Here is a 12,037-nt window from a genome sequence, read left to right on the forward strand (position 1 = left end):
CTGAATTTTACCTATTAATATATATATATATATTAGATTAATTATTTTAAAAGAAATGCGATGTTCACAACATTTTCATAACAAATTCTAAGTGGTAAGATGTTACTGGTTGTTATGAGTGGGCAAAAAAGTAATTTAAGTTGTAGACTCAAATTAAAACCAACAACAACTTACCACCTATGATTTGGTGGGTTTTAGTTAGCTCAACTAATAAAGTCTTTGATAGTTGAATAAGATATTTGAGGTTCAATCCGTGCTTACACCAAAAATCAATTGGTTTCTTGGTCTGATGATAAAGAGCTATCATCAAGAGCGGACGCCATAAGTTGAAATTCTCTTAAAAAAATATTATCTATAATTTGTTGTGAAAATACTGTGGACATAGTACTCCTCGTATTTATAAAATTAAAGGAAAATATTTTGAAGGATATTATATTTGTCACGATTTTAGTAATATAAAAGGATTAACGATGGTTTGTTAAGAGCATTGTAATTTATTTATTATTTTATAGAATTTGAACCTATAATGTATGCTTTTAATAATTACTCTTTATAATAAGAACAAGATACCAATTAGTTTTTGGTTTTTATGAGAATTGAACCTTAGGCCTTTTGTTCGACCATAAGAGACAACATTTGAGCCAGTTAAAATTCCAGTTTTTAACTTAATTTGTTAGCACCTTTGTTGTTTCTAACAGAGAGATTCAATTACAGAGTTTAAAACCCGTTCTCTCCATTGTATTTATAATAATAATAATAATAATAAAAGGATTAATGGGCAAGATTTGTAAAGGAACACTAGATTATCAATAACAAAGTAAGGGGTATTTTGGTTTTTTTAATTTTTTTTGAATAGTTACAACTTATGTGATGTAAATCAATTTATAATGTTATATTTTCAGTGATTGCAACCTTATGAATTATCACGACAATTGGGTAGTTATAATGTTTGATTATGTTTCAATTATATATTACTAGTTTCATCACACGCGCTTCGCGCTTGCTATGAGACTTTTTTTTTTTAGTGGTCTTATTTTGTAGAAAAAAACTGTATTTAATTATTTTTATATATATATGATTTTTATTTTAAAAATCTAATTTATAAGTGAATAAATCAATTTAAAAATTAATAGGAGAGTGGTCCTATTTTTTAGGCAATATTTTAGTGGGAGTTAGAGTTACATTTTTACCGGATTGTCATTTAGTTTTGTCTCTATTTAAACATAAGACTGTAAGGGCATCTTTGAACTAAAAAAATGAGTTTTTACCAGATTATCCTTTAGTTTTGTCTCTATTTAAATATAGGACTGCAGGGGCATTTTTGAACTAAAAAAATAGGAATCTAAGTGGGGAAGTCCCTTAAATAGTAGTATAGATATGTGTATGAAAAGATATCTACAACTGACATCAAGCGTCGCTTTGGCCGAGTGGTTAAGGCGTGTGCCTGCTAAGTACATGGGGTTTCCCCGCGAGAGTTCGAATCTCTCAGGCGACGTATTAAATTTTTGTTTTATCCAAAATTTCAAATTTTCTTTTGCCAAAATTTCATTGGATAATTCGGTTCAGCTCCCTGGACCTGACCACATTCTAATCCCCACCCATTTTGTCTCTCTCTACTCTCTCTCTCTCCTTCACTGCACAAAACCTTAATAAAAACCCCTCTCTACAGTCTTCCCCTTTTGTTTTTTGTATTGAACTATTCGATTGCTCATATTGTAACTGTCACCCCCGAGCTCTTTTCAACGTTTTCCGCCGCCACCGTTTTCAATTTTCGCAATTCCTTTAAACGACATGTCGTTCTGTTCCCCGAGCTTCCAGCTCTCTCATTTACACAACCCCTTCAACGACACCACCAATCCGACGCCGCACCATCAGCAATGTACTCACAAACACAATTTCACCGTCCATTTCAGGCTTTCACGATTCGATGACACCACCACCACCGCCAAGTACTCTCCACCGAAGTTGATAGCTTCTTCTTCTTCTCATTCACCACAACGCCACTACTCGCCTCTCAACAGCCACCGCCACCACCACTCCTTCAAACTCAACTGTGCCATCGAGTCGTCTTCGTCGTCGTCGGAGGCCAACGCGATCACGGTGCCGGAAGATGAAGTTAGGGTTTTGGAGGGAAATCATGAGCAAAAACCAGAGTTTGGCGGCAACGGAGGAGATGACGATGATCGTAGTGGTAATGGTAGTGGTAGTGGCGGCGGCGGCGACGGTAGAGACGGAGAAGAGAATGGTGAGGAAAAGGAGTTCGGGCCTATATTGAAGCTGGAGGAAGTCATGAGGAAAACGAAGGATCGCGGTGTTGAGCTTCCTAAAGATATGTTGGAGGCTGCTAAGATCAGAGGGATTCGCCAAGTGTTTCTTGAGCGCTATTTGGAATTGCAGGTAATGTGCTTTGCATGTTAATAGATCCAACTGAGCTTTCCATATGGTTTTTTTTTTTTTTTTTTAAGAGCTGAATAGAAAAGTTGATATTTGATTGCAGGGCTCAGGTTGGCTACTAGGATTTTTGATGAAGTACTGTTCCATGCTTCGAAATAGAATGCTGGCTGATCCTTCATTTCTCTTTAAAGTTGGAACCGAGGTTTGTTTTCAGTGTTTTTTTTTAACAAAAAACAATTTATGTTTGCATGTTTAATTATTAGTATTTAATTAATAAAAAAGTGTCAAATTAGAGAATTTGTAGAGAAAAAAACTTACCTAATTTATTAGAATTTGGTTAGAGAAGATCAAACATGATTTTAATTTTAATTTGTTTAGTGTTGCGAGGGTTGTTCTATCTAAGAAGATGATGAGTTCTAATTAGTTTAAACAAAAATAATTGAGGACTATTTGTAACTCTAAAAGCCAAATTATGATGTGAAAAAATATTGTCTAATGGATGTGTATTTTGATAAAGTCATTGTTGTTCTTGTCATACCCTTCATGTTTGCAAATTTTGATACAATTAGAGATCAATCGCTATCTCATCTGTATAATTTTAAAATTTCAAGTTATTTGTACTTTAAATTTACTAATAAAAATGAGTTTATGTATCGAATAGTAAATAACATCTAACTGATACAAAATTTGGCGCATGTGTAATCCAATGTTGGGATTTTCAAAATAGTAATTCCATAAAAATTTTTTAGGTGGTGTAAAATTAAGAAAAAGTTAGGCGTGGTGTAACTTGATCCTAACTCTATATAATCATTGCAGCTTTTGGTTTTTTTTTTTTTGATAAGTAAACAGCTTTTGGTTATTAAGTGTGTAGTTCAGATTGAATGAGTCCATATTACAGATTTCTCAGAGCTGGTGCCATGCATCTAATGTTAATGTAATAATGAAATTCTTGCTTTTGATTTGGTGTTATGTAGATAGTCATAGATTCTTGTTGTGCAACATTTGCTGAAGTTCAGAAAAGAGGCAAGAATTTTTGGGCTGAGTTTGAGTTGTATGCTGCTGATCTTTTAGTTGGTATAGTGGTAGACTTTGCTTTGGTTGGTTTACTAGCACCTTATGCTCGATTTGGTCAGCCATCCATGTCAAGAGGTTTATTTGGAAGCTTTAACCGGGCTTGTGCAGCTCTTCCTAGCAGGTTTGTTGCAAACTGACACTATGGTTTTTTTTTTAATTTAAATTTATAGGATCCATCTAAAACTATAATTGTGTAGTCAGTGTTTTTTTTCCCTATGCTGTATGCACCTTGCTGCTTATTGCTGGATATGTATTTTATATTAGATCAGTGACTGTTTAGATTTAAAGTGTTTTAGTTTGCTTTAGTTTGGATTTCAAATGAAAGGCCTGGAGAGACAGATTAGAATCTGGTTGACAGGTGGACAGTTTATTTTTTTGGTAAATAGGTGGATGATTTATTTACAGAAAAGAATGGTGGTAATGGTGCTGAAAAAGAAATCTGGCTATTTAGAAGTTACTGTATAGAGTTTATGGAAGAATGATTAATGGATTTAGGAAGAATGTAAGCATAAGTGCTACAATATAGTCTAACATATTGGTAGTGTTAGGCCTGGAGTAGTGTCTTGTGCATTAAACTAGTGAACTGGGCCTGCTAGTAAAACAGTACTGTCCTAGGGTCTTGGATCATGATCATAACCAAAATGGTTCAGAAAATGTTAATAGTATTGATTAAAATCCTTAGAAACTAGCAATATTGAAGGGAGATAGAATCTTGTTGACTAACTGTGAACCATAGATACCTTGCAGGGGCCTCATAAATATCCTCCTCAATGTCTCTTTTCGTAAACTTTTTAAGGACTTCACATCCTTTTTGCACAAAACTTTAGATGATTGGGGAGTGCTTCATTCATAGAAAAATATTTCTCTAATGCAGTGTTTTTGAAGCGGAAAGGCCAGGATGTAGTTTCTCAGCAAAGCAGCGGATTGCCACATACTTCTATAAGGTACAATATGTAATTGAACTTTATAAGTAACCATAACTGTTTGCTTGCCTTCTGGAAAATGAATCTTGTGGATAATGCTCCTGCAATAGGAAGGGTGGGATGGAATTCTTGGCTCCATCCTTGGTTTTCATTGTGATATCTTGTTTAATGTTCCCTTCAAAACAGGATTTTAATACCAATTTCTTGCTCAATCCTGACTTCTCTATATGCCCAAAGATGGGTTCAAGTGTTAGTATATAATTATCTCGTATGTTTAATTCACTTGGTTGATATATTCTGGATCCAGGGTGTCTTATATGGATCAGTTGGCTTTGGATGCGGTCTAATTGGCCAAGGCATTGCAAATATGATCATGAATGCCAAACGGTATGCTTCTATCAGGATAATTATCCTACATATTTATAAATAAATAAAAAATTATCCTACAATGTTTCTGTTTCTTTTTTTTTTTTTGATAAGTAAGTTTTGGTCACAAGGGGAGGATGAATAGGGGACTCAAATTAGTGACCTATGCTTCATGAGGCATGGTCCCTAGCCAATTGTGCTTCCCCTTGAATTTTCTTTGTTTCTTTGCCATTCCTTTGTTGCTTGGTTTGTACTTTATGTAAATATGTCAATTGGATTCTATGAATAAATTTATCAATAAAAATGTGACAAGAAAAAGTCTACTTTGTGCTAAGTGTTTTCAGGATTGAATTACTGAAATACTGATGAATAATAGACAAATTGATTTGGCTAGAGGGCATTGACCTTTAATTCCATTAATATAAAAACTATGATAATATTTTACATTGACCAACAAACATAAGCCAACAGCCTTGTGGCTTAATGGTACTGCCTGGATGGGGGAGAACCTGGGTCTAACTCCCTCATTTCCCACATTTTTGTAAGCAAAAACAATAAATGATAAAAGATAAAAGATTAAAAAATGTTAATTTCAAATATATACCATCCATTTTTCCCCCTGTATTTATTAGTTGTAAGTGTTATACTAAAGAAAGAATACATACATATAGACACCAGTTAGGGAAATGATATTCATGTGTAGATTGTTGTTGCCATTGCCTTCTTTTGCCCCCATCTTTTGAAGGAAACGCTAACATACCACCTGTAATTTAATGTATGATCAGGAGTTTAAACAAATCGGACGAGGACATACCTGTGCCACCTCTTGTAAAAAGTGCTGCTCTTTGGGGTAAGTATTACCCTGTTATTCATATTCCAATATTTTGACTTATATAGTTTTGTACTAGCATGACCAAGCCCTTTACAACTATTTTCAATAGTCTGTGCTCTTCTGAATGGCTTTCTGTTTTAGTTGCTCCTGAGTTCAAAATTACAGGGTACCAGCATAATAATTTTTTTACATATTTTTGTATTAGCATGAACAAGTCCCTTACAACTACTTTCAATAGTCTCTGTACTTTTCTGAACGGCTTTTTGTTTTAGTTGCTTCTGAGTATTAAATCACAGTGCTAAGGTGTTCACTGTAAGAAGGTTCTCTTTTTTTGGCTTTAGCCTTTTTCATATATACTAGCTTTTTATGTCGAAAAAGAAGTTCTCTTTTCTTTTTTAGCTATGATCTTCCTAATGTATGCAAGATACAAGGTTTCAAAGTGCAAAGAAAATTATTAAATTTTGAGATGCTATTCATATTTAAAATGCTTCAACTTCTAATTGTATTTACAATTTCAATTGAATCATCATCACTTATAAAAAAAATAAAAAATTTAGAATAAAAGTGGATAAATTTGAATTAACACTGGCCATTTGGACTTACGTGCATTTGCTTGTCAATTAATCTTTGTCGGCTTACATCTGTTGCTTTGCAAATTTAATTAATTTGAATTTACTTTGAACATTTTTGGCTAGTAATAAATTACCACTACATGAATCATTGTAATACACATAACTGAACCAAAACATGGTAGAAGACTTACCTGACTCCGTGGATATATAAATTTTTTATATAGTTTTTTTCCTTAGAACTTAGTAGCATTTGATAAGGTTGGTTTAAGTGAAAATATTCATAATTATAGCTACTTCCCGCAAAACTTCATGTTACTTAAAAACCATATGTTACTAGCCAAACTACACTTTTGGTCCTCCAAGATTGTGGGCAGTTTCAATTTGAGATCTATACATTTACTGTTGTCAATTTTGTACCTGAACTATTATTTGTGTCAATTTCATCACTCAACTGTCAAAATTAAGTCAAACTTAAAAGGTGACTAGATTCTGAAAGTTGAGGGATGAAATTGATACAAATAATAGTTGAGAGGCCTTGATATTGAAAGTTGAATAACGAAATTGAAACAATTAAATGTACAGGGGATGAAATTGAAACTGCTACAAATGCATAGGGGACCAAAATTGTAGTTTGGCCTATATTGCCTTTGAAGAAGGGACTGATAAGATGGATAAATAGAGGGGACTCTACGTATCACTGAAATTAGTTTATTTAAATGGTGTAACATGTTTTGGATTGAGCAACGTGGACAGCGGTTTGTTAGAATGGTGATGAACTAAGGAAGCTCTTTCTTGGAAATATATGAATTTTTAGCTTTTTCCTGATTTCCTAGGTTGGGGGCTGCTTGTTCTGGTTTTTTTGTTTTGTTTTTCTTTTAAAAGATGTCTTGCCATATCTTTTCTCCCATGGCCCCTCCTATAATTTTTTTTAAAGGAAAATAAAAAGAAAAGAAAAAGAAAAGAATAAACTATTTAGCAATTTTAATTAAGTTCTGTTTTGATTTGGACAAACTGTACATGTTGCTATAGCCTATAGTTGTCAGTACTAAAAGAAAATGATGCATGTGGACAACCTTGGTTTTTTGTTATAGCTAGCTAAGGTGACCATTAGAGTTATTCATATTGCTTTAATTTTTTAAATACATTATTTCCAATCTTGATATCTGCAGTTCTGGCATTTAGGTTTGGTATGTTTAGAATGTTCATTCTAGGGATATTTTTCCTTTCTTATGTAACATGGAAATGAGCATGCCTCTGATTCTGACCTCTGCAACTTATAAAAATGAGATGTGATGTGTTGTATAATATACGCTTTTTAAGTGTGAACCCATTCTAGTCTGGGTATAAAAGCTTTATTATTTGTGAGAGATTAAAGTATTTCTCTCTTCTTTTTTTTTCATTTCCTTTAGGGCCTATTCCGTTGAGGAGAAGAATTTCGAATCTCGAAAATTATAAATTCTTTGGAGTTTAAACTCGCAAATTAAAATTACTAAAAGTTGACATTTATTTGTTCGGATATACTTAGAATTTGAATTTATATCATGTTATAAAAATAGTATATTTAATAATATAAATTTTAATTGTTTAAACTAGTCATACATATTATTTTAGTAACTAAAGAATTAATAATTGTCCATTTTGGATAATAGTTTTAAATGATAAAAATACACTTTGATATTAATAAAAATCTTACTTGGATGAAAATTTAAATAGTTTTGTTCTAAAAGGAACTTTATTTGGTTAGTTTTAAGAAAGAAGTGAAAAGTCAGATTGAAGTATAAATTTAGTATTTCTCACAAATACAAGATGCATGTGAATTGATATTTCTTACCTGAAAAGGTGGAATGTAGAATTCTTGAGTTTCATGGGAATTGAGATGTTTAAGAACTTGTCAAACGAACAACTAAAATTTTACGAATTATCAAGAATTAACATTTCCTGTCCTAAATTCCTATGTAAACCGAAGGTAAGTTTCTTCCTTCTGCTGGTGCTGGAATTACTTATCTTTTGCTTTCTTTTTCAGGTGTTTTTCTTGCTGTGTCCTCCAATACCAGATACCAAATCATAAATGGCCTGGAGCAACTGGTTGAAGCATCTCCATTGGCAAAGCGGTTACCACCTGTTGCAATGGCTTTCACAGTCGGCGTGCGATTTGCTAACAATATTTATGGTGGTATGCAGTTTGTAGACTGGGCTAAGTTGAGTGGGGTACAATAGCAATATAAACTCATCTCTATTATAGAAGCTGCTTTTCAACTCTCAACTTAGAAGGATAGGTTCTTCAAGTTTTGGCGTTACATCTGGCTAGAAGCCTCCTCATTTAGTTTGGCTTCCTACATTACAACTTACAGGGATGCGAGATTGTGCTTATATCATCAAGCAATAAATCAAAATCAAGCTTCTTTTTTTGGCCATCTTTTTGGTTTATTAAAACTTTGTTATAAGTATTTTTCACCTCTTTCTGTTTTACTCTGACCTATCAATATAATTGTATCCAATAAATCTTAGCTAAAACTTTGTGAATTGGCTCACCAACGCAAGAAATTAGTGTGAATTATAATAAACAGATGTTGGTACTTAAGTCTGCCATGCTTTACTGCAGGGGCCAGTACTAACAAGAATTACAATAATTTTTTTAAAATATTTTCGATGTGACAAGGGTTTAATGTAAATGTAAAGTGATTTCGGTAATAGGTTTAGATAAATCCAATAAACAATTATAAACTTATCTGCTGTGTATCTAGACTTAATACATAAGCTCATGTGACATAAATGACGACGATTACGGGGCCACAAAAGTTTACACAATTATAGTTAATAATAATATACAAGATGAACTATATAGGATAAAATACTATTTGTGTATGTTACTACAAGTTTGTTTTTTATCTTTAAACTTACAAATTTTTTTTTTCATTCTTAAACTTCATAATAGTTTTTTTTATTAATAAAGATTTTAAAAACAAAAATAGAGATGATTTTTTTAAAAAAAAATTTAATGACAAAAACATATTCAATAGTTTAAGGACGAAAGATGAATTTTTTAATATTCTAAAAACAAAAATGAATGTTTTAATATTTAGGGATGAAATAGTATTTTTACCAAATATATATAATATAGAAGATGCCCCCATTTATTTAGGGGGGGGCAAAAAAAGAGTATGCACTCATTTTGTTCGGTTCAAAATTTAAATTGAAAAAAAAAAAAAACATAAAAAGTGAAATGTTATTGACTGATTATTAACATAAACAAAAAATGTAGGTTTCAGTTAGTTTAACCAACTAGATTAGAAATTTTTATATTATTTTTATCTCATGTGGCTTTTTAAAAATTAAATTGTTGACGTGGCATTTTTAAAAATGTAAATAATTTTTTTAATATTATTTTAATAGACACGTGAGCATTTATTGTTAGACCGTTTGCCACGTAAGATACTTCTGTTAAATGAGTAACAGTAAGGACTAAAACAGAACACATTTTTCAAAACAAAGACTAAAAGTAGTGAAAGTAAAAGATAGGAACCAAAGTGAGAATCGCGTGAAAATGTAGAGACTAAAATGTGTTTTTCACCAATTTTTAAATGATTAATAATTTTGATTGTTCTTAATTATTGAATTGAGGTTTATACTTAAACATGATTTCAATTATTGTTTTGGATAGTTTTTAACTATTAAATTTAAGGGTTTTCCATTTAAATATATGTGATGAATTGAGCTTTAAAGTTCAATGTATTATTGAAAATCATTATTGTAAGGACGCAATTTGATTCCTAAATTCAAAAGGTAAAAGGATCTAAACCCAAAGAGCCCAATACAATGAATTTGTAGAGAGTGTGCTAAAAAATTAGGCCTTAATGAGTTAGATAACAATTATAATGGGTCCAGATAACAATAAAATAAGAATAAACTAGTTTTGTTCAAAGAAAATCGTTATCGGCACCATTCGAGGAAACTAGTTCTTATATATATATATTTTTTGAATTTGGTTACAAGTCCAGTTCTTAATGCTACAGTGTTTTTCTTTCCATTTTCAAATGCCCTTCCACAATGGTGTTTTTCTTCCTTATATTCCCTTCATTTTTCTCCATCTCTGCCTTCCACGTGTAGGTCAAGTGGTTGGTCTTGATCGTTGTCCTATCAGCACTTTATTAAAGTCTTTGGGAGTGGTTGTAAGACTGAATATTACTGTTCATGTATCACCTCCACATTAATGTAGCTAGAGAATTAGCTGTAGAGCATTCAATGCGACGGTAGCAGCTTTCTTCGAGATATTTCTTAGCTCTCCTTTGTCCTATGCTTTCCTGATATTTATCCTTATCAATAGAAGCTTCCAGAGTGTTGCTCTTCATAGTCGACCACACTTTCTGACCTCTACTTTGATTAGCAGAGGTGTTGTTTCTCCTTAGACTTCCTTCTTGAACTCTCGTGACCAAACCCCTTTCTTTATACACTAATGTGGACTTTTGTGATGACATTTATCCATTTTTTGACTATTAGGCGTTCTTGGACAAGGCCCATGGCCTAGCACACACTACTGGGCCTATCATCACTACAATTATATGTATATATATTTTAGGTACCTCTACCATCTTCCATTCAATTATATATACATGCATTTTAAGATACCTTAATTTCACACAACATGCATTCATTATGTAACTTAAAAGTAAAATATTCATTTATTTTTATTATTTATATTAAGTAAATTAATAAAAATAATTATTTACATATGAATTTTGATTAAGCCGTGCATTGCATGGGGCACAATGCTAGTGTATATATACAAAAGATGCACCGTAATTAAATTATATATATATATTTTTTGTTTTAAAAGAACATCAAATATAATATAAATAAGGTTTTTTTTAATTCCATGTAATAAATATATACAAGTTTTTCATGAAACTGATAGGTATATATAAATTGGATTCAAATTATATATGATATAAATTTATGTAATGTTTAAGCTATATGTGTTTTGACAAATCGACTATTAAATTATGTTTTCTTTTTATACCATACATATTTATAAAATTTCAAGATCAATAATTATCTTATTTATAAAATATTTAAATTTAAAATTTTAATTAATTTATTGCAAGTATAGAAAATAATATTCGATTAACACAAAATTTAATATGTGTTATAAGAAAAGGCTTTTTTTTTCTATATCTAATCTCATAATTTTCCTTAATTTTTTTTATAAGTTTGTTTTGAAGACTTGGATTAATAAGAGAATGTCCTATTTTGTAGGCATTTTAAGTGGAGTTGGAGATATATTCTTACCAAGTTGTCTTCAAGTTTTTTTTTTCTGTTAAATCTAAGATTTAAGGGTATTTTTGAACCACATAAAGGTGAAATAGAATATATAATTCAACGGTGATGTTTTGAACTATCAATCCAATAAAAGCTTATTTGGTAGTGTAGACTAATAAAAAGTTTGACTACCATGTGCAATTCAATTTTCAAATCCGTCAGCCTCTCGAAGGGATAAAAGTTGCTAGCATCACGTTGTGTTGTCATGGTGCAACTCGTTTTTGAAAGCATGGAAACCTTAAATAATAAAATAAATAAAAAAAAACAAAAAAACAAAAAGAATATAAAGGGGGATCATGTACCCTTTTTAGGGTCCATTTAATCATGATTCATTACTTTAAAAAGTATGTTTTTCTGCAATTAAAAACGTGGGGTAACATCATAGTGATTAGCAATTTCACTTTGAAGGACTTGTGGGTTGCAACTGTTCAGTCTCTCTCATAAAAAAAAACTTTACATTGGAATTTCTCATCTTTTTTTTTTTTTGGAGGAAAATTGAAGTTCCCCTTAATTGTTGTAAACAAGTAACAATTTCCGAAATACGTCACGAGATATCTACT

The 12,037-nt window shown here is 31.5% G+C and overlaps 1 protein-coding gene and 1 non-coding gene across 2 annotated transcripts; both read left to right on the top strand.

Moving 5' to 3' along the window:
- The first annotated feature begins 1,413 nt into the window (after positions 1 to 1,413).
- Positions 1,414 to 1,495, top strand: TRNAS-GCU (transfer RNA serine (anticodon GCU)). Its single transcript has one exon. It is a non-coding gene; the product is annotated as a tRNA-Ser (tRNA).
- Positions 1,496 to 1,668: 173 nt separating this feature from the next.
- LOC142605720 (protein RETICULATA-RELATED 1, chloroplastic) lies at positions 1,669 to 8,679 on the top strand. Its single transcript, XM_075777155.1, has 7 exons — positions 1,669 to 2,397; positions 2,498 to 2,596; positions 3,369 to 3,589; positions 4,343 to 4,412; positions 4,699 to 4,778; positions 5,543 to 5,607; positions 8,185 to 8,679. The coding sequence occupies exons 1-7, from the start codon at positions 1,792 to 1,794 to the stop codon at positions 8,376 to 8,378; spliced, it is 1,335 nt and encodes a 444-aa protein (XP_075633270.1). The 5' UTR covers positions 1,669 to 1,791; the 3' UTR covers positions 8,379 to 8,679.
- Positions 8,680 to 12,037: the final 3,358 nt, after the last annotated feature.

This window comes from Castanea sativa, chromosome 8 (genome assembly GCF_040712315.1).
Source record: "Castanea sativa cultivar Marrone di Chiusa Pesio chromosome 8, ASM4071231v1".
NCBI lineage: Eukaryota > Viridiplantae > Streptophyta > Magnoliopsida > Fagales > Fagaceae > Castanea > Castanea sativa.

Coding starts and splice junctions, on each gene's coding strand:
- LOC142605720 (XM_075777155.1), top strand. CDS start 1,792: ATGTCGTTCTGTTCCCCGAGCTTCCAGCTCTCTCATTTACACAACCCC. Junction 3,590..4,342: donor TGTGCAGCTCTTCCTAGCAG/GTTTGTTGCAAA, acceptor TCTCTAATGCAG/TGTTTTTGAAGCGGAAAGGC. Junction 4,779..5,542: donor ATGATCATGAATGCCAAACG/GTATGCTTCTAT, acceptor ATGTATGATCAG/GAGTTTAAACAAATCGGACG.